Source organism: Sciurus carolinensis, chromosome 8 (assembly GCF_902686445.1).
Source record: "Sciurus carolinensis chromosome 8, mSciCar1.2, whole genome shotgun sequence".
NCBI lineage: Eukaryota > Metazoa > Chordata > Mammalia > Rodentia > Sciuridae > Sciurus > Sciurus carolinensis.
The window spans coordinates 13,375,707-13,395,042 of record NC_062220.1 but is presented as its reverse complement, the minus strand read 5'-3'; the positions used below and the strand labels follow the sequence as shown (position 1 = coordinate 13,395,042).

Here is a 19,336-nt window from a genome sequence, read left to right as displayed (position 1 = left end):
CTTGCATAAGCACAGAAACAAATTCTTCCCCTGAAGGTTTGTTAGACAATCCAGCTAAGTCTGGCCTGGACTCCCAACCCAGAAACTGGGAGATGATAAATGTGTGGTGTTTGGAGTCATGAAGTCTCTGGTCAGGACCTTAATGCAGTATTGAAAAACTAATTCAAATGTATACTGTGTGCTGGTTCTTTATTAGATATCAATGATTTAATGGTAAGGGAAATGAGGATCTTGAGCTCACTGCAGTCTGATTAAGGAGATGTCATAAAAATTACCATAGTGGATGTCCTGGTATGGGAAGTGAAGTGGGGTGGAGAAACATTTAACAGAAGATCCCCCCCTTTGGGAAGTGATTTCTGAGGCCTGAAGGGTAAGTAGAAACTAAACTATTAAACAGATGGGGAGAAGTCTCTGGAAAAATGAACCAGGGTCAAAAGAGCAGAGTATGAGGAGAGACACCAGCAAGGAGACACAGCCAGGGGACACAGAACAAATGTTTCAGAAGTTCTACAACCAGAGAGAAAGCAGTCAGAGAGCAGGTACAGGAAGCGTGGCTTTGGGTTCTGTATTTTAGATGAGAGGATTCAACTTGCTTAAGTGAAGGCAGGAAGAAGTCAACAGAGAGGAAAAGATAGATAGGAGGTACAAAAACACACAGGAGAAATTCGTTCTTATGTTCTACAGCAGTGAGGTAAAATAGTCTATGATATCTTATGATCTATTTCAAAATTATTTAGAAGGTCTCAAAGTTTTCCTACAAATAGAAGTGATAAATGCTCAAGGAGATGGAAACGGTAATTTTTCTGATTTTATCATTATGCATTGTATACATGTCTCAAATTCTAGTACTATGCCCCATAAATAGGTACAATATTATGCATCAATAGAAAATAGCAAAAATGTGCATAAATACATTCAAGCCAAAAAGAAGTGATACAGAAGAGTAAAGATAATCAATAAAGCAGATCTGTAAGGAAGCTAGGGGAGATGGGTGTGTTTGCAGAGTTGGTGGAGGTAGGCTTTACTAGAAGATGTCTCCCTAGGTCCCAAGCCAGTAGCCATCTGCTAAAACTGAGCATTGTGTCCAAGGTGTGAGAGGAGAGAAGATCCGAAATGGCTACTGCGAAGATAGGAAGACAATCAACTTGGAAAACAGAATTAAGTGCTGTAGACATTTGCAGAAATGCTCAGTTGAAGATTTTATTAAAAAAAAAAAATGCTGTCACAAATACAGATGTGATTCATTAAGGGGGCCAGAGCCTGGGCAGTAAATCAGAGCCAGGAAGTGAGGAACACAGGGATGAAACTGGGAGAGAAGGTAGGTTAAGAGAGACCTACATTTTCAATGGGACCAACACTTACAAGACACCTGGAATCTTTTCACGTTCTTTCTCTTTCTCTACCATTTATTTTCTACCTTCAGATGTTACTTGTGTTCATATATTTTTCCAGGACAAGTCAGTCACACTTTTGTTTGCTTTTCTGACCTTAATTCAATAGAGTCCTCAGTTTTTTGATACCTCCCCAATTGTCTGCCTCCTTGGTGATTCCTCCCATGATTTCACCTCCTGGAATACTTAACTTTATGGCCTCAGAGATTATTGCTCAACTCAATGATAACAGTTGTTACAAGGTATCAGAATGGACTAACCAATGGCAAAGGTCACTTCATACTTACACAGGTACCTCCAGCAAATGCAGTGTGTATTAAATAGCTGGGGTTCCCATAATTTTTGCATGAACAACAAATAGTTGGGGCGTTGCTAAATTTCTCATTTCAAAATTCACATGATAAAGAAAGCAGCAGTCATGACATAAATTTCTGGTGCCTTTTTTTTAATTGAAATATCTCCCCTTGGGCTAATCCAAGAATAGAAAAGATGAAGAGAGTCATCGATCCAGTGTAGAAATCACGAAGAGATCATGCAGAGGGGATGGGGAACAGAGGCACCTCAATAAGATTCCATGATTTTCATGATCCATCTTGCATAGGCATGAATTCGTGTGAAGAATCCTTCATTTCCCAGGGTATAACCTCCTTTTGACCAGCTCAAGATTCCATGCAACCTCCCACTGCAGATGGCTAGAGCAGCTGAAACTTCTTGCTAGAAAGAAGGAATAGGTCTATGTAACTTTGTCCTCAACACAAGAGTAAATCATAAGAAGTGACACATTATAGTAGCAAAACCATCTAAGGGAATGGACTTCTTTTGCTTGAGAGGTGCCAAGCCTCTCTTCACTTCTAGAGAGGTCTCATCCTTCTCAGTTCAAGCTTGACCCACCCTGGGTGTCAGCAGGGGAAAGGACAGATGGTCGACCCCAGATCTCTCCCACTCTGAGTAGGAGACTGAATTCCAGGCTGAAGACTGATGACTGAAGGGAGAGGACTTCAGCTCTCTGCCCTTTACTCTGTGGAGGGTTTTGAAGATGAGTACCCTATGGTCATTTCTCCACCCTATGGAACAGGGAAAAATACCTTTATTTTAGTTATGAGGCTTAGAGGTTGTCCCACACACATGATGTTTACTTTTGCTCTTTCTTGTTGTTGGAGTACATTGTAGCAGTCACTGGAGGAGAGAGGGTATTGGCTTATCCATGTAATGATGTCTGGGTCACTGTCTGGAAAGGAGAAGACAAATGGACTTCTGAGTTACACTCCTTATCACAAGTGTCTTTGTGATCAACCCCTATATTGTAGACAAATTCAACCCTGAGCATATTTCAACACACATTCCACCCTTCTTAGGGTTCCTGGTTCACAATTTCCATGTCAGAGAAGCAGATCCTTAAGTCTCCCTTCCATCAGTCCCCAAACCTCTAAGTTTCTCTCTATGGTGCATAATGTATAAAACTTTGAAACAACAGTATAAAGATGATGAGTGGTCAAGAGAAGACAGACGGTAAAAAGACCATGTCTCCCTGTGGTCTACACACTTTTCCTTTTGGCATCTACTTCATTTCCTTTACATTGGGAACTATTTTTACTCTATGTACAGAGCTACTTTTCAAATCGCAGTCATGTGTTCCCAATGATGGTTTCCTGTTGTGAGAAATGACACATCAGACCCCTTCATTGTAAGATCATCACAGAATGTACCTTACAGACCTAGATGGACAGCCCACTGCACACCCAGGCTGTGAGCGACCTAGGCTACACACACACAGAGGCATGTTACTGTACTGGACAGTGGAGGCAATGGTAAGGATTGCTGTATGTAAACCTATCTGAAAAGATAAGGTGAAAATATGAGGCAATAAGAATTTTTCAATTTCTTTATAATTTTATGGGATCAGTGTTATATGTCTTCCATCACTGAAACAAGTGGTACATGATTTTAAATAGACTATTTATAAATCGATTATTTAGAAGTGTGTTATCTGTGCTTTGGGAGTCTTGTTGAGGAAGTCTGATCCTAAGCCAACATGATGAAGATTCAGACCTACTTTGTCTTCTATTTGGTGCAGGGTCTCTGGTCTAACTCCTAAGTTCTTGATCCATTTTGAGTTGAGTTTTGTGCAGGGTGAGAGATAGAGGTTTAATTTCCTTTTACTGCATATGGATTTCCAGTTTTCCCAGCACTATTTGTTGAACTGGCTATCTTTTCTCCATTGTATGTTTTTGGGTCCTTTGTCTAGTATGAGATAACTGTACTTTTGTGGGTTTGCCTCTGTGTATTCTATTCTGTACCATTGGTTTGCCTGTCTATTTTGGTGCCAATATCATGCCATTTTTGTTACTATTACTCTGTAGTGTAGTTTAAGTTTTGGTACTGTGATACCTACTGCTTCACTCTTTCTGCTCAGGATTGTTTTGGCTATTTGAGGTCTCTTATTCTACCACATTTTGACCCAGTTATCCCACTCCTCAGTTTATACCCAAAGAACTTAAAATCAGCATACTACAGTAACACAGCCATATCAATGTTTATAGCAGCTCAATTCACAATAGCTAGATTGTGGAACCAACCTAGATGCCCTTCAACAGTTGAATGGATAAAGAAATTGTGCTATATATACACACAATGAAATATTATTCAGCCATAAAGAAGAAGAATAATATTACATTTGCAGATAAATGGATGGAACTGGAGAATATCATGCTAAGTGAAATTAGCTAATCCCAAAAAACCAAAGGCTGAATGTTTTCCCTGCTAATTGAATGATGATATATAATGGGGGTGGGGGTGGGGGGGGAGAAGAATGGAGGAACTTTAGATTATGTAGAGGGAAATGAGAGGGTGATGGGGGCAGGGGTATGAAAGATAGTGAAATGAGACAGACATCATTACCCTGTGTACATGTATGATTACATGAATGGTGTGAATCTACATTGTGAACAACCACAGAAACAAAAACTGGTGCTCCATTTGTGTACAATGAATCAAAATGCAGTATCTAAAAATAAAATAATAATGATAATAAGAAAGAAAAATTGTGTTATCTGTATGTATAGACCTATTTCTCCCTCAGAGATCATATTATTCATCTCTTTCATAGAAGTTGTTTTTATACTATCAATTCAGGATGCAGGGACTCTGGCTACAGGATTCTGTGATTTTAATCTCTGGTAGAAAGTATAAAGGAAGAAGGAAACAAAACAATGGTCAGAGACTGATCACACTAAGCCTGGTGGCTCTTAAGGAGCAGGATTTTTCTGATAGAATATATCCAATAAAATGCCCCAAAGCAGATTAGGCCAGAAAGTGTCAGAATAAAAACAAACAAACAAAAAAACAACAAAACAAAACAGGAGTTATAAACATATAAACAGTTTTATGTTTTTATGGGTCCTAATTAAAATACACTTAATAAGCTAGAGGAGAAAAATTACTTGAAATAATAATTCTTAATCAGTATGAGGAGCCCAGCAGGAGATCTTACAAAGGGATGGTCTCTCACTGTTGCTGACATGCACAGCCCACACCATAAAAGTCTTTGTGTGGTTTTATTTTGTTTTCAAATGGTATGTAAAGGAGCACTTTTGTAAGGTGGGATACAAATTGCTTTAAATGAGACTTATTCAGTCAAGGACAGAATCAAACGTCATAATTTGTTCAGAAAATATATTCACCTAAGATTCCCAGGTGCTTTGCTTCTAAATTGAAATGTGAAGTTGCAACACACTGAGAATATAAAAGTCCCCACTTCTTATTTTTGCTTTTTAGAGAGTGATGACTTTTAAAGTCCTACTTTATTTGTTTTTACAGAACAGACAGACCACCTGTAGGTGCCAGATGCAGGGCTTAAACCTGATTTGACAGGTTCTGACAATACTTAAGGGGAGTGTAAGTGGTTACTAGCAGCCACATGACGTTGTCTGACACCAACAGATACACCGACTTTCCTCACAAAGTGCTCTTGAGAAGACAGTCTCCAGAGACATCAAATCTCTGCTCATCCAACTTTGGACTCACTGGGGAGGGGGATGCCTGTCAACAACATGGGCGGTGACTGTTTTTCTTGTAAGGTATTATCAGGCCAGGAAGATACTTAGAGTAAGTCATGATAATCAACTCTCTGTGAACCACCCAAGTCTCTGTCTCTATGGGGAGCTCTCAGATGTATCAGTAGGTATGAGATTAGTAATTTCTTCAGAGAACCAGCTCTGGTGACAGGCCAGATGGATCCTCAGCCACCCTCCTCTCTTTCAGGGTCCCCCAGAATGAATGAATCACCAAGGTTCTGCACATATCTTATTGCTTCACCTTGTTCACCTTGCCATGTAAGCTTTACTTTTCTCCCCACTCTCTCCTCATGAAGTACAGGGTGAACTCTTGGCAAGTCTCAATAAGTAGTCACCCTTTGTCTCTGATGTCTGTGTGTGAGGACTCCCGGCTTCCCCACATTTATTTTATATCAGTTCCCTGGACTCTAATCTTAAATGACCTAGACATACGACCATTCCTGACTCCTCCATTTGTTCGTATCAGATTAACTGTCCCATTGCCAGTCTCTGAATTTTATCTTTGACCTCCAGTTCTCCACATAAATCTCCACATAAAGCAGAAATCACTCTAGGAGCAACACGTTGCCTCATACCAGCTCTTTGCATCAAAGGTATTTCACAACATTTTCCCAGCTCCAACCTCCCCAGGATGAAGGACAGAGTTAAACACCTACTGTTTTTGTAGTCATCCCAGGTCCAGGTGGAGATAAAGCAGGACTCATTAAATACCGTGGGCTCCAAAGCGACCGCGATGGTTCCCACATAGGTGTTGAGCATTGCAGGCTTGGAGAGTTTTATCATCATCAGGTCATTTTGCAGAGAGTAGGCATCAAAGTCAGGGTGAGACACAGTCAATGAATAATTCCGAAACTGTTCCTTTTTATTTTTGATGCTGGGTTGATAAACTCCTAGTCGAATTTTGACACTTTGGAAGAAAAAAGGCAAGGAAATGGCAAAGAGGAGAGTCAAGACTGTCATACTCCAAGAAATGCCAGAAGTCACCTTCTCCAATCATCTTAATTTTATTTATTAACCTGAAAGCTGCCTATCCTTGTCTGTAGAATAATACTTGTTGGCAGGACCATTGTATTATAGATAAGGTTATATGAAACCTGACATGGTAACACACTCAAGAGAGTCTGTTGTTAAGATTTGGATAATCTGAATTAGGAGGTGGTGGGGATGGTGCCATAGTTGGTGATTCCAGAGTGCTTTGTCTACTCTACGCCATCCTGAGCATGCAGGAGGATGCACTGTTTCTAGATATTCCTAGCTGTTTGGGTGATCTTCTCAGGTCCAGACCACTATCCTTGCCATGTGTTGTCTACATTGATCAAGGACTCACAAGACTCTACTAGTAGTTTGTTGGGACTGCCAGAAACATTTTTCCCTTATATTTCCCATTTGGATTCACCCACCTCCTTTTCCAGCAGTCTAATCATGCAACATCTCTAATCATTCCTGGTTTCTAATAACCTGCCAGAAGCAGTTCTCATGTTAGATATGGGTGATAGAAAGAACATCTGATTTTTCAGCTCTAGGTCCAGGAGGATGAGAACTGTCTTATTTCCTGTCTGTTCTTCCTAATACAGAGAGGAAGCTTTCAATCTGTGTTGGAATAAACTGTCTTGAACAACCAAGTGGCTAAGAGTTCTGAGTTTGAAATGGCCCTTTATACTCTTGCAGTTGAGTAGGACTCTCTCACATGACACATTCTCATGCCTCACAATAGTGCAGATGAGACATTATTATGTATCATTACTGTGCACCATGTCCTCCTGCCTTCCTGTTACCTGCATGGTGGGACGCTGCCTAAGAGGCAATTCTTGTCCTAAGAATATCCCTTGACCCATTATGCTCAGTCAATACCAGTTCTTTAGTTGGCCAAATGCCTTATCTTTTCTACCTCAGAAACTATAAGAATATTGCTCCCTGGATCTTGAATACCCTCCATGCTGTATGTGCCTGGCTGCTGCTTCTTCCTGTTGCTCTCATGTCTTCAGAGAGGCCTGACAGGTACCCCTAATACTTCTCCTTTATTTTGCAGCTTGATGTTCTGCTTCAAGCTTTAGCTTTGGCCATTCACTTATTTTGGCTTGCTTCCTCTACCAGAACATTATTTTAATTATCAAGTGGGAAAACTGATTTCCATCCTGTTTCTTCACTGTCTTCTCAGTGCATGAAGCAGCTGCTGCCATATACTAAATGTCTGATTAATATTTGTTGATGAGAGAATATTATTCACTTTCCATGAAAATATTATGACATCTTCCTTTTGATCTCTGCTTAAACTACCCAACTGTGTATTCTATTAGAAGGAAGATTTTCTACCTTCACGGATCTTCTAGTTCCATCAAAAGCTTTATGGGCTATTTCACCAGACTTACTTCTATTTGAAGATTCTCTTCCAGATTCCCACAAGCAAAGGGCTACTTACGGTAAGGGGCAGTGGGCAGCTGTCAATACCCACTGAGGGTGGATGAGAGCCCCAACGCAGGGTTCTGGGCTGGACTGCAGATAGACCATGTAAGGAATTGTAAGATCATCTGGTAGTTTTATCTTTTCAATAGAAATATTTTTCTGAGTGACTCCTGGAGAGTTGAGGGGTCACAGGTGGGTAGGGAGACAAAGAAGAGAAGAGACTGTGACTGGATGGGCTGGGTGTTTGCTGATGGAAAGTTTTCAAGGATAGTATCAGGTTCTTTAATTCATTTTTGACATTTTATAAAATAAGAGAAAATCATCCATGCCATCTAAGCTATACACATTAAAGAATTTAACATGTATTTTTTGTTGAGATGACATTATATTGAAGTTCTGTGACACTAACTTATGGGCTCATCTCACGTTGATGAGAAACGCTCATTGACAGTACTATGTGTTATAAAACTGAAAATTTATACAAATGCTCTAAATACATTATTTTAAAAATTAACTTTTTTTATTGTAAACAAATGGGATACATGTTGTTTCTCTGTTTGTACATGGAGTCAAGGCATACCATTTGTGTAATCATAAATTTACATAGGGTCATGTTGTTTGATTCATTCTGTTATTTTTTCCCTTCCCCCCCACCTCTCCCGCCCCTCTTTTCCCTCTATACAGTCCTTCCTTCCTCCATTCTTCCACCAAAAATTAACTTTTGACAAGAATAGGTGTACAAAACAAAAGACTACTTGAAGGAGAGGGATAACAGGGGCTTCAAGAGCCCCTGAGCTGCCTGCCCTCTCTTCCTGGACCCACATCCTCAACTAAACATCTGTTCTGGGAAAGGAAAGTGCATCTGTGCAGGAGAAAAGGCAGTCTAGAAAATCACATGCTCAAGAGCTCAATGAGAGGGTCCCAGGACCAAATAGGGCATTGCAGTGAGTATATCCTGAGTTGCTCACAGACGTCGGAAGGGCTCAGAAAGCACGTCTAGAGAACAAGCTGTTTATTTGGAGGGCTTCCTTTGATCTCCTGCAGCAGTTACCACTTTCTTCAGCTGGCTTCACTTCCTAGCTCTTAGTTGTGGCTATACACTCTCCCTCCAACCCCTGGATATCACCCTAGGCAGGAACCAGACCCAATCTCTCACCAGTGGCGCTCAAGAGCATGAGGATGAGACAACCCTTCATGGCAGACTGCGATCCCTCTAGAGCAGAAAGTTGATCCAAATCTGAGTCCCGAATCCTTGACAAGAACAGCTGGGAGATTGAGGGGTAAGGAGAGAAACAAGGGTCTTACGGAAGTCTTAAACCAGTTCTCATCAAGATCTGTAAGGCACCAGTGGGAGCCAACTCTGATGTGGGCCAAGGAGAGGAAGGGGTAGACCCAGCAAGTTCTGGTGCTTCCTCTCTGATCCCTGAAATCTCCCAGGGCATCTTTATGTACCTGCTGATCCCTTCCCTGCCTCTCTGTGACATAGCCTTTCTTTGTTGTCCCCTCCTTCCTTTGTGACTTTAAACCTCTCTCCCTGCCCTCCCTGCATCTCCTTTCTTCTGGAGTGCCTCTGAGGTTTCCACCGACTCTCAGAACATTGGGGTAGAAAATGCACTTGATAAATCTCTTTCTTTTCTCCTTAGTTTGGTAATGAAGAAGTTGATATTCTCACAGAAGCTAGTGGCAAAGTCAGAACTCAGATGGAAGTCTCAAAATTCCCTGTGACAAGGTTGTGCTCTACCTGCACCCTGTGTGTTCCCGGAAAACAGTGATAGATAAGAAATTCCCTTATCCTTTTGTGTTCTGGAAAATAAATTACCACCAAGAACCTCCTTCCCACAAGACTTGGATTCGACTTCCTATGCACTTTTCCTCGTGGTTCCATGAAGACATTGAGTCACTCCCTTGTCGACCTGTGACAGGTCAATCAGATCTTTCCCCCTTTTCTTATATCTGATGACAAGGTCAGACAGCAACCCTCCAAGTCCTCACCTTTTGTTTCATGAATAATGAGCAGAATGTCCTATATGGAAGCCTCATGGAGAGGCCATGCAGAAGTGCTCTGGTCCAGTCACGCTGACGTCCCAGTCAATAGGCAGCATCAACTACCAGACGTGTGAGTGAGGGCGCCTCTGAGGTGGCTCCATGCCCAGCCACCAGCTGACTGTAAATGAGCGAGTGACCCCAAGCGAGAACTACCTAGATACGCCCTTCAGACCCTAGAATAAATAACAACAAGAACAATAAATGATGGCTGTTACTTTACTCCAATAAATTGGAGGTCCTTTAAAATGCAGTCATTGATAATCAGAACAGATGGCAAATCACTTCCAACTCTCCTCCATTTTTAAGGGTGGGGACTGAAGTGAGTTTTCTTAAGGGGTAGTGATTATGCTTGAGTGAGAAGGTTCCTTATGAAAAGACCCCCTCAATCTTAAGGGTCTCAAAAGAGACTTTTTCACTGCCTAAGATATTATGGGATCTAGTCCTAATATCCACTTTTCATCCTCTTCTGGTTTTCTTTAATCCCACATTGGAGCTGAAATTCTGGGAAGTGATGATTTCAAGGAGGAGATCTCAAGATCCTCTGGAGAAGGTTTGTCAGTGTGCGTGGTAAATAGTAAATGTTATATAAACGTTGGTTAAGTGAAATAATTCTAACTTTAGGAGCCCCATATTTGCAAGGCCTTCAGGGATGCCACTTTTATCTTAAGGCCGAAATAGTGTTGGGATATATCTAAATATTTCTTACAGTTCAATGTCTATTCACATAATGGTAAGGAATATGGGTTCTGGAGTCCAACTGGGGTTCAGTTCCTAGGGACTTACTAGCTGCCTTGTCCTGAGAAAAACATTTAATCTTTTAAGCTTCAGTATTCTAATGGGAAGAATATTAGGATATATTTTCATACAAACACTGTGAGGATAAATATTATTTTAACTACTTAAGCATTGTGTCTTAATATTTGCTACTGATTGCTACTGTTCTATTTTTTGCCTCTACAAAAGTGAGAAACTATTCTTGTATCCTGTAAGAAGAAGATAAACAAACAAAAAGCCTTCAATATGTTCCCAGTCCTCAGAATTGTTGTTTTGGTTTCAGCACTGTCCTGGAACTTGGTTCTTCCTGAGGTCAGGAATTGAGAAGCCTTGAGAATTTGTGGATTCTCTTTTTGGGAAAGTGCATTACTCCCTGCAGTTCTGTTTCACTGGGGACATCCCGTGACCAATGTGAGGCTACGAACATTTGCAGGAGGGTAAGGATGGGACTGGGGAGCACACAATGCCTCCAGAGCATCTACATGCTGTGTGCATTGCCCCCTGCTTTGTCCCTAGAGGTGAGTGTCAAGGGGTTTGTAAAGTAGTAACGATTAATAGTCACTTTTGTGAACTAAATATCCTGGACATTTCATTGAAAACAAATATTATCTTTTATCAAACCTAACACCTGTTTATTGGGAAACATTCAGAAAAAGAACTCCCACATGAAGCAGCAATGATAAAACACCAGAACTTCACTCAGAGCTGTCCACTGTCCACACACCAGGTATTACAGAGCTATCTTTTGTGCTTTGTCCCCTTCTATGTAATTTCCCCCTTACCAATAATTCAGTAGTTCTTTATGTTAAAAGGCTTCTTCTTCATACTGCAGATGTGGTTTCTATTTCTTGTCTGGATCTTGGATGATACGGTATTTGAAGAAAAAAATTTTGGAAGCACCCAGAGTTATAGAAAAGCAGTTTTCAGTTGAACGAAGGCCATTGTCTTTGTGTCCTTTAGCAACGGTGGTCCCTACCATCCTGCTGGTTCTCCTGACTCTGGATGTGGCTGGCTTCTTATGGGAAATCTCACCTTTCACCCTATGCTGGTCTTGGAGCTCATTACTCATTATTCTATCTCATTCTCCACACCAGATTCAACTTTGAAACAAAGTGGAAAAAATTTTTCTGGATGGTCCTTGGGAAATTGAAGAAGAGAATTAGTATTGTACATCATACAGCTGGACTTTTATAAAGATCTCCTCCTTCATGTATCTACTTTCCTTTTAAAAAGTATTATTGTTCTCGCCAATTAGATCTCATCTTCAGGTTGCCCAGTCCACACAATAGAACATATACAATTAGCTCTCGCTTGGGATGGTGAAACTCTCCCATCCCAAGTAGCTTATGAAAGTGTAGAGTCAACAAAAATGTTAATGATTATGATAGGAGGAAGGGGGTTAAATTACTCAGCTAATGATAAAAATATTTAAATCTTGAAACGAGATTTTTAAAAAATATATGTACAGCAATTTTAAAAATAAGGGGAAATGATTAAGGGGAAGGGAAGTAGATGATACAGGACACACGGAGATGGCACCTCTTATGATTCCTAGGAGTGCAAGATCCTTACTTTGGTTTTATGACCTTTTCTTTCTAACAACAGATATAGATCATGGATATTATGAGAAATAATCACAACACAAACTTACGTGAACCATAGAATTTCTCCTTATAAATAAAGGCAAAGCAAATTGTCAGTTCCTTGGTCATAGGACTGTATTTTCTACTTGGAAAACAAAGTTGTTATTACTGCCCTCAGATCTTGGAGTTAGAAGCTGGCCTTGGAGAACACCTGTGGTCTTTTACTTGTCTCTCCTCTAGTTTTCTTTTGGTCTAAGAAGTCGCAGAGACAGAGTTGATAAGACAGAAGTCTACTGCAAATATGAAGAGACAGTAGAAATAAAGGTGGTCAATTGAAATATGAATGTGGATTATGCATATCGGATATATCTTTATAATAGTGACTTTCATGTTACTATAATGAAATACCTGAGTCAATTAATTTATATAGAGAAAAAGGTTATTTTGGCTTCTGTTGGTTACATATGTTCTGGAAGTGTCAAAGATTTGATAGGCCAATTACTCTGGGCCTCGAGCAAGGGCAGCCATCATGCCAGAGCATGTGAATCATTACACAGTAGAGTGAGCCATTTACATCATGAGCCAGAAAATAGTGAGAGACACTGAGACACAGGGGTTCCACTGTCCTTTGGAGGCCATTTTCCCAATGATCTAAGGAGGTTCCACTAGACCCCACCTCTTGAATGTACACAGCATCTTTCCATATTGCCACTCAGAGCTCTCTGTATTCAAAGTCTAACATAATAAGCTCTGTGAACTGGCTATTTTCATGTGTGGGAATACATACATACACGTGTGTGTGTGTGTGTATGTGTGTGTGTGTGTGTGTGTGTGTGTGTGTGTGTGTATTACCATGGTCTACTGGGGTAGTGTTAGAGGGCATACACAACCAACAGATTAGTTTCCTTGAAGGAATTTGTTGTGCCTCAGGTGAGAATACTACATCAGTAAGTGGAGGAAAAAATGAGTTGCTTATTCTATATGAGCTTAGAACTTGCAAAACAATGGAGAAACAAAGGGACCATTGAAAACTCAGATTATCTCAAAGGGTCTGATAATCACATAGCCTGAGATGGGATAGATATCAAATGTGAATGAACAGCGCTGTTAAGAACTAATGAGTATCTCTAAGACTAAAGAAGTTTGTATTTGTGTACTTTCAACAAATTGATATTCTTTAATGAATTTAAAAAGAAAAACTAAAATAATGACAAAACAACAAATATTTCCATTTAAAAAACATTTAAAATACAGGATACTTCCCAAAAGTTAATGATGGTTTGCATTCAAATGATGAATTCAGAAAGATTTCAGGGAAATGAAGCTTGTATTTCTCTTATTAAAATAAATTTTCTTGGATAAACTCACTGTTGGAACATGTTGAGGATTATTGTTTGGTAATTGGCAAACTAACAACTAGATTGTGGAATATACCCAGTTGAAGTGAAGTAATTTTTTCCAACAGAGATATATTTATAAGTATATACATATGTGTGTGTGATTCATATATATATGAAATTTTTACATAGGTAGCTAAACTTTGAAGTACCAGTGGGGCACTAATGTATATAACTATAAAATGTTATAGCCATGAAGTTGAGAGTTGAGTTATACTCCCCAAGTGTCCAGAAGCAAGAGATAAATGAATCCTTCTCTTAAAATAATTAGATATATCAAGTAAAGAGCCTTGTCCCCAGTCAGTTGCCCCTGTTCTCAGATTTTTACCTCTTTGCATTTCCTCATTACGTGCTAGATGCCGCGCCTCCCTGGGTATTATTGAATCATGAATTAGCATATATTTGCCATCGATATGTTTCAGTAATCTCTGCATGACTGAATGGCTCTTTATGACAAATTGCAGGGCATTTTGATAGGTTGTTGTGTTTTTCTTTGATTTCGCTGTTGAAGAAGTCCGCTACTTCCCAGCCACACGTCCTGTTATCCATGTCCTCCTCACAGTGTGTACCCAGGTCACCCTCATATTCTACTGATCACTTGTCTGCTTACCCATCAGCCAGTGTCCAACAGAAAGGCATTTTATGTGTCTGCACTTATGTGTCACTGCTCTGTCCTTAGGGCCTAAACCAGAGCCAGGAATATCACAGGCACCCAGGAAGTATTTGAAGAGCACATGATTGATTAATGAACAGAGCACTTACATTTTTACAATAGAAACAAAAGGTATATTTATTGTCGATATGCTATTAACCTTTATTTGAGTTGTTTCTGATTTTTCAGGGTAGGTAGATAACATACCCGTAAACATATCTGATTATTCTGGTGAAGATAGTTCTTGCCATTTTAATATACACTTATTCTCTTAACAACAATCCTATTTTAATTCAGCCAAACAGTCATAAACATTTGGTCAGCAAGTCCTTGGATGCACTGAAGCAAGGATCAGAGATGTACAAAAAAAGAAGGGCATCTGTTCTAATGTGTGCTGATCTCCCTTGTTATTATTCCATAAACAGAACATTGGAAGAACTCTTTACATATCATTTCTATTGTGTCAGGTGCTGTAAATTATCTATACCTTTATGTGAGAATATGCAGAGCTAGTAAACGCCACTCTAGTTGATGCAAAAAAATTGAGTCTCTGCCGATTTTGGTGTTCAAGGGGAGTCCTGGGACCATTTCCCCACAGTTACCAAGGGATGGTAATAACAAGTGGGCCATGTTTGCTGCAGAATTAAAAATCCACCCTTTGTTCTGAGGCTCTGTCTTGTAACTTAATTATAAAGTACTCAGCATAATTTTGTTTGATTGTTGGTTCAGCCAAGTGTAGCAGCTGCTTTCAGTTAAGAAGACACTATAAAAATTGTCTGTGGGCTTCCAGGAAGGAATATTTCAAGTAAATTTTCTGGGAACAACTTTATCTCCCTCCCTAGATGGGTAGAAAAGGGAGATTGTAGATCTGGGAGGCATTTTGTGATGAGAAGATTTTGCCCTTAGGCTAAGGCCAACAATAATGAAAGCAGAGGGCAGAAAAGGAAATAACCTGACGACCAACATATTTTAAGTTGCTGAATCCAAACATCCCTGAAGCTCTTCCGCTCCTAGACTTCCCTTGGTGCATTTCTAAATAAGTTTAAGGGTGGATAACATTGGAACGGCTTGCCTCCTTAATGCTCTGTTCATGTGTATACATTTTGTACTTAAGTACATACATTAATGGAATGAATTTCTAATACTTAAGTTGCTATGAACAAAGAGTATTCATAAATGGGCTAAGGAAATGAGCAGACACTTCACAGAAGAGGATCTACAAGCAATCAACAGATATATGAAAAAATGTTCAACATCTCTAGTAATAAGAGAAATGCAAATCAAAACTACCCTAAGATTTCATCCCACCCCAATTAGAATGTCTGTTATCAAGAATACAAGCAACAATAGGTGTTGGCGAGGATGTGGGGGGAAAAGGTACGCTCACACGTTGCTGGTGGGGTTGCAAATTGGTGCAGCCACTCTGGAAAGCAATATGGAGATTCCTCAGAAAACTTGGAATGGAACCACCATTTGACCTAGCTATCTCATTCCTTGGCCTATACCCAAAGGACTTAAAATCAGCATATTACAGTGATATAGCCTAATCAATGTCTATAGCAGCTCAATTCACAATAGCTACATTGTGGAACCAACCTAGATGCCCTTCAATAGATGAATGGATAAAGATACTGTGGTATATATACACAATGGAATATTATTCAATCACAAAGAAGAATAAAATTATGGCATTTGCAGGTAAAAGGATGGAGTTGGAGAATATCATGCTAAGTGAAATAATCCAATCCTAAAAAACCAAAGGTCGAGTGATTTCTCTGATAAGCAATTGATGATACATAACAGGGAGGGGGAGGTAAGGGAAGAATAGAAGAAGGACGGATTGTGTAGAGGGAAATGAGGGGTGGGGAGGGGTTGGAGGAAGGAAAGATAATAATATGAGACAAACATCATTACACTATGTACATGTATGATTATGCAAATGGTATGACTCTACTTTGTATACAACCAGAGAAATGATAGTTGTACTCCATTTGTGTACAATGAATCAAAATAATAAGAAGAAATACAATTTTAAAAACTTAAAAGAATTTACATTCTAATACTAGTTCACAAATTGTGAAGTTAGACTTTTATTTTTAATTTTTTATTATATTGTAATTAGTTGTACACAACAGTAGAATGCTTTTATACATTTTGATAGATCTTACATAAATAGAGTGTGATCTCTCTTTTTTCTGATTATACATATTACAGGATCACATCTGTCATGCAGTCACACATGCACATGAGGTAATAGTGTCTGTTTCACTCTACTATCATTCCTTTCCCCTTCCCCCTTCCCCTCCCTTAACTCCCCTCTACCTAATCTAAAGTAACTCTATTCTTCCCTATCCCTCCACCCCTTAATGTGAATTAGCTTCCACATATCAGAGCACATATCAGAGAAAACATTTAGTGTTTTTTTTTTGATTTAGGTTTATTTCACTTAGCATGATATTCTCTAATTCCATCCATTTACCAGGAAATTCCAGAATTTCATTCTTCTTTAAAGCTGAGTAATATCCCACTGTGTATATATACACTATATATACACATGTATAGTGTGTGTATATATATATATATATATATATATCACATTATCTTCATCCATTCATCTGTTGAAGGGCGTCTAGGTTGGTTCCATAGTTTAGTATTGTGAATTGAGCTGCTGTAAACATTGATGTGGTTGTGTCACTGTAGTATGCTGATTTTATGTCCTTTGGGTATAAACCAAGGAGTGAAAGTGATAAGCAGAGGAATTGAAACGTGCTCCAGAATGACCTCAAGAACAAGCATTTGGTCTGGCCTTACCTCACCTTTCTGGGACCTGCCCTGAGTTTCCCTCATTGATGACCTCACCTCTCTTGTGAGGTGTCTGTACCTGCCTTACCTGAGGTGTAAAGTGGATAAGTGTGTCTTGGTGTGGTGATCTCAGGAAGAAAAGAAATTTTCAGAGAGACTAATTTGAACTTAAACTCACTTTTTTTCCCCTGGGAAGAATCCTGAGATGACTACTTAAGGGAGATATGAAGCTACTTATTTAAAAAGAAATTATCTATAAAACCAGCATCAACCATACACAAACATAACAGCAATCCAGTGAGAACTAAGGACACAAGACAGATAAGGTTAGTTTCAACTAAATATTTAAGAGCCTTGAAGGTCTGGCTAAAGATGTTGGGCTTCATCCTAGGCCCAGGCACGAGCTTCTATTAGGAACTCAGAGCTTCTCTCATCAAACAAGTTGTCAGAGTTGCAAAAGGTTGAAATGGGGTCATGAGCACAGGTTTCTTGGTGTACTCACCTCTCTGAGATGTCTATTACAGACTACCTGTTTGTGTCTGCCTGAATTCATATGTTGATTTTGCCTCCAAATAGTTGGCACTGGAGGGTGGAGTTGTTGGGAGGAAATTAGGTTTAGAGAAGGTCCAGAGGATGGAGTCACCAGGAGAGGATTTATGGATTGGACAGGAGGCTGAGGGTACATGCATGGTTTGGATGTGAGGTGTCCTCCAAAAGCTCACGTGAGAGACAATGCGAGAAGGTTCAGAGGAGAAATGATTGGGTTGTGAGAGTCTTAACCTAATCACTGAATTAATTTCTGATAGAACTGTAAGAAAACGAAGTGGTAACTGAAGTGGTAGGATGTAGCTGGAGGAGGTAGGAATTGGGATCATGGCTTTGGGGTACATATTTGTATCTGGCAAATGGAGACCTCTCTGTCTGCTTCCTGACCATCACATGAGCTGCCTCCCTCTGCCGCACTCTTCCACCATGATGTTCAGCCTCACCTTGAGCCTCAAAAAATGGAGCCGACCTTCTCCAAACTAAAACCTCTGAAACTGTGAGCCTTTAAATAAACGTTTTCTCCGGGTCAGTTGTTCTGGTTGGGTCCTTAATGAAAAAGCTGACTAAATTAGTACGTCAGCAAACTGGGAAGTTGTCTCTCCCCAGACATGCCTTGGGTGTCCCTCACCAGCCTCCAGAACTGTGAGAAACCAGCATGTGATGTCTGAGGCACGGACTCTTGTATTGTTACAGCAGCCTGAACCGAGACGCTGTGCTCTCCTCACCTGTCTCTGAGGCTGCATTTCCTCATTCACTCCTGTTCCCTGTATTCCAATGTGCCTGTGCTCAGAGCTTAGTGAGTCTTTCCAATAGATCTGCATGGGAATCCTGTGTAGAAGCTTCCACTGCAAACCTCCTCTGGATGACCCATGGGAAGATGAAGATGTGGTGGAGAGCTGCAGAGGAGCCAAGGCAGAGTGTGTGGGGTGCACCCACAGGGAGGACTGAGGAGGACAGGTCATACCTCTAGGGTCAAGACCTTTAAGACCTAGGGTAATACATCTATCTTCTGCAAACTTATCCACGTTTGTGCTTTCTCTGGCCTCTAGTTGAAATTAGTACTAATCTGGGCTGGGACTTGAAGAGATGGGTGGTGGGAAGGGGCTGAGAGAGTCTCCAGAGGTCAAGTCTGCTATAGCAAAGATCTTCCAGCCAGGAAACAAGTTATTGGAGAACTGGAACATATAGGTAGGTGAATCCTGAAAAAAATGTAAGAAAGCTGCAATTTAAAAAATTCTGCATCTAGAGATGTCCCTTTATCCTGAGGTTCAGGCGGTTTGAAGAATAAAATGCAGAATGTCTGTCACAGAAGCAGCAACGCACTGTGAACAAAGACAGTTTGGGCTTCATCGAAGCTTTGCTCTGAAGAGCTTTGATGATTTGGGCAATTGATTTTAACTTTCAGTACTTTAGTTTTGTCATTTGTAGTCAGCTATGAACTCTTGATCTACCAAGAAGAAAGTATGACCAAATGTGTATTACAGCCCAATTGCCCCCCCAAAATACATGTAATACGTTAATAAAGAACCTAGTAATTATTTTTAACAAATAAGGTGTTAGCAATAACCTTCTTTACTTTCTTATCCGCAATGTCACCCACAGAGTCTGCTGCGTAACAAGTGATTGTTAGATTGATTAGGTTTGATGAAGGACTAAATAAACTTTCAAA

General features: G+C 40.0%; 1 protein-coding gene across 1 annotated transcript; it reads right to left on the bottom strand.

Annotated features, from left to right (window-relative positions):
* Positions 1–1,952: 1,952 nt before the first annotated feature.
* Positions 1,953–14,013, bottom strand: LOC124991251 (probable inactive serine protease 58). Its single transcript, XM_047562089.1, has 6 exons — positions 13,996–14,013; positions 9,024–9,132; positions 7,884–8,037; positions 6,121–6,371; positions 2,477–2,619; positions 1,953–2,105 (listed from the first exon to the last, which is right to left on the bottom strand). Exons 1-6 carry the CDS (start codon positions 14,011–14,013, stop codon positions 1,953–1,955), a joined length of 828 nt encoding a protein of 275 aa, XP_047418045.1.
* Positions 14,014–19,336: the final 5,323 nt, after the last annotated feature.

Coding starts and splice junctions, on each gene's coding strand:
- LOC124991251 (XM_047562089.1), bottom strand. Junction 2,620..6,120: donor CTGGGATGACTACAAAAACA/GTAGGTGTTTAA, acceptor TCTCCTTTCCAG/ACAGTGACCCAGACATCATT. Junction 2,106..2,476: donor GCCTCATAACTAAAATAAAG/GTATTTTTCCCT, acceptor CCTTCTTTCTAG/CAAGAAGTTTCAGCTGCTCT.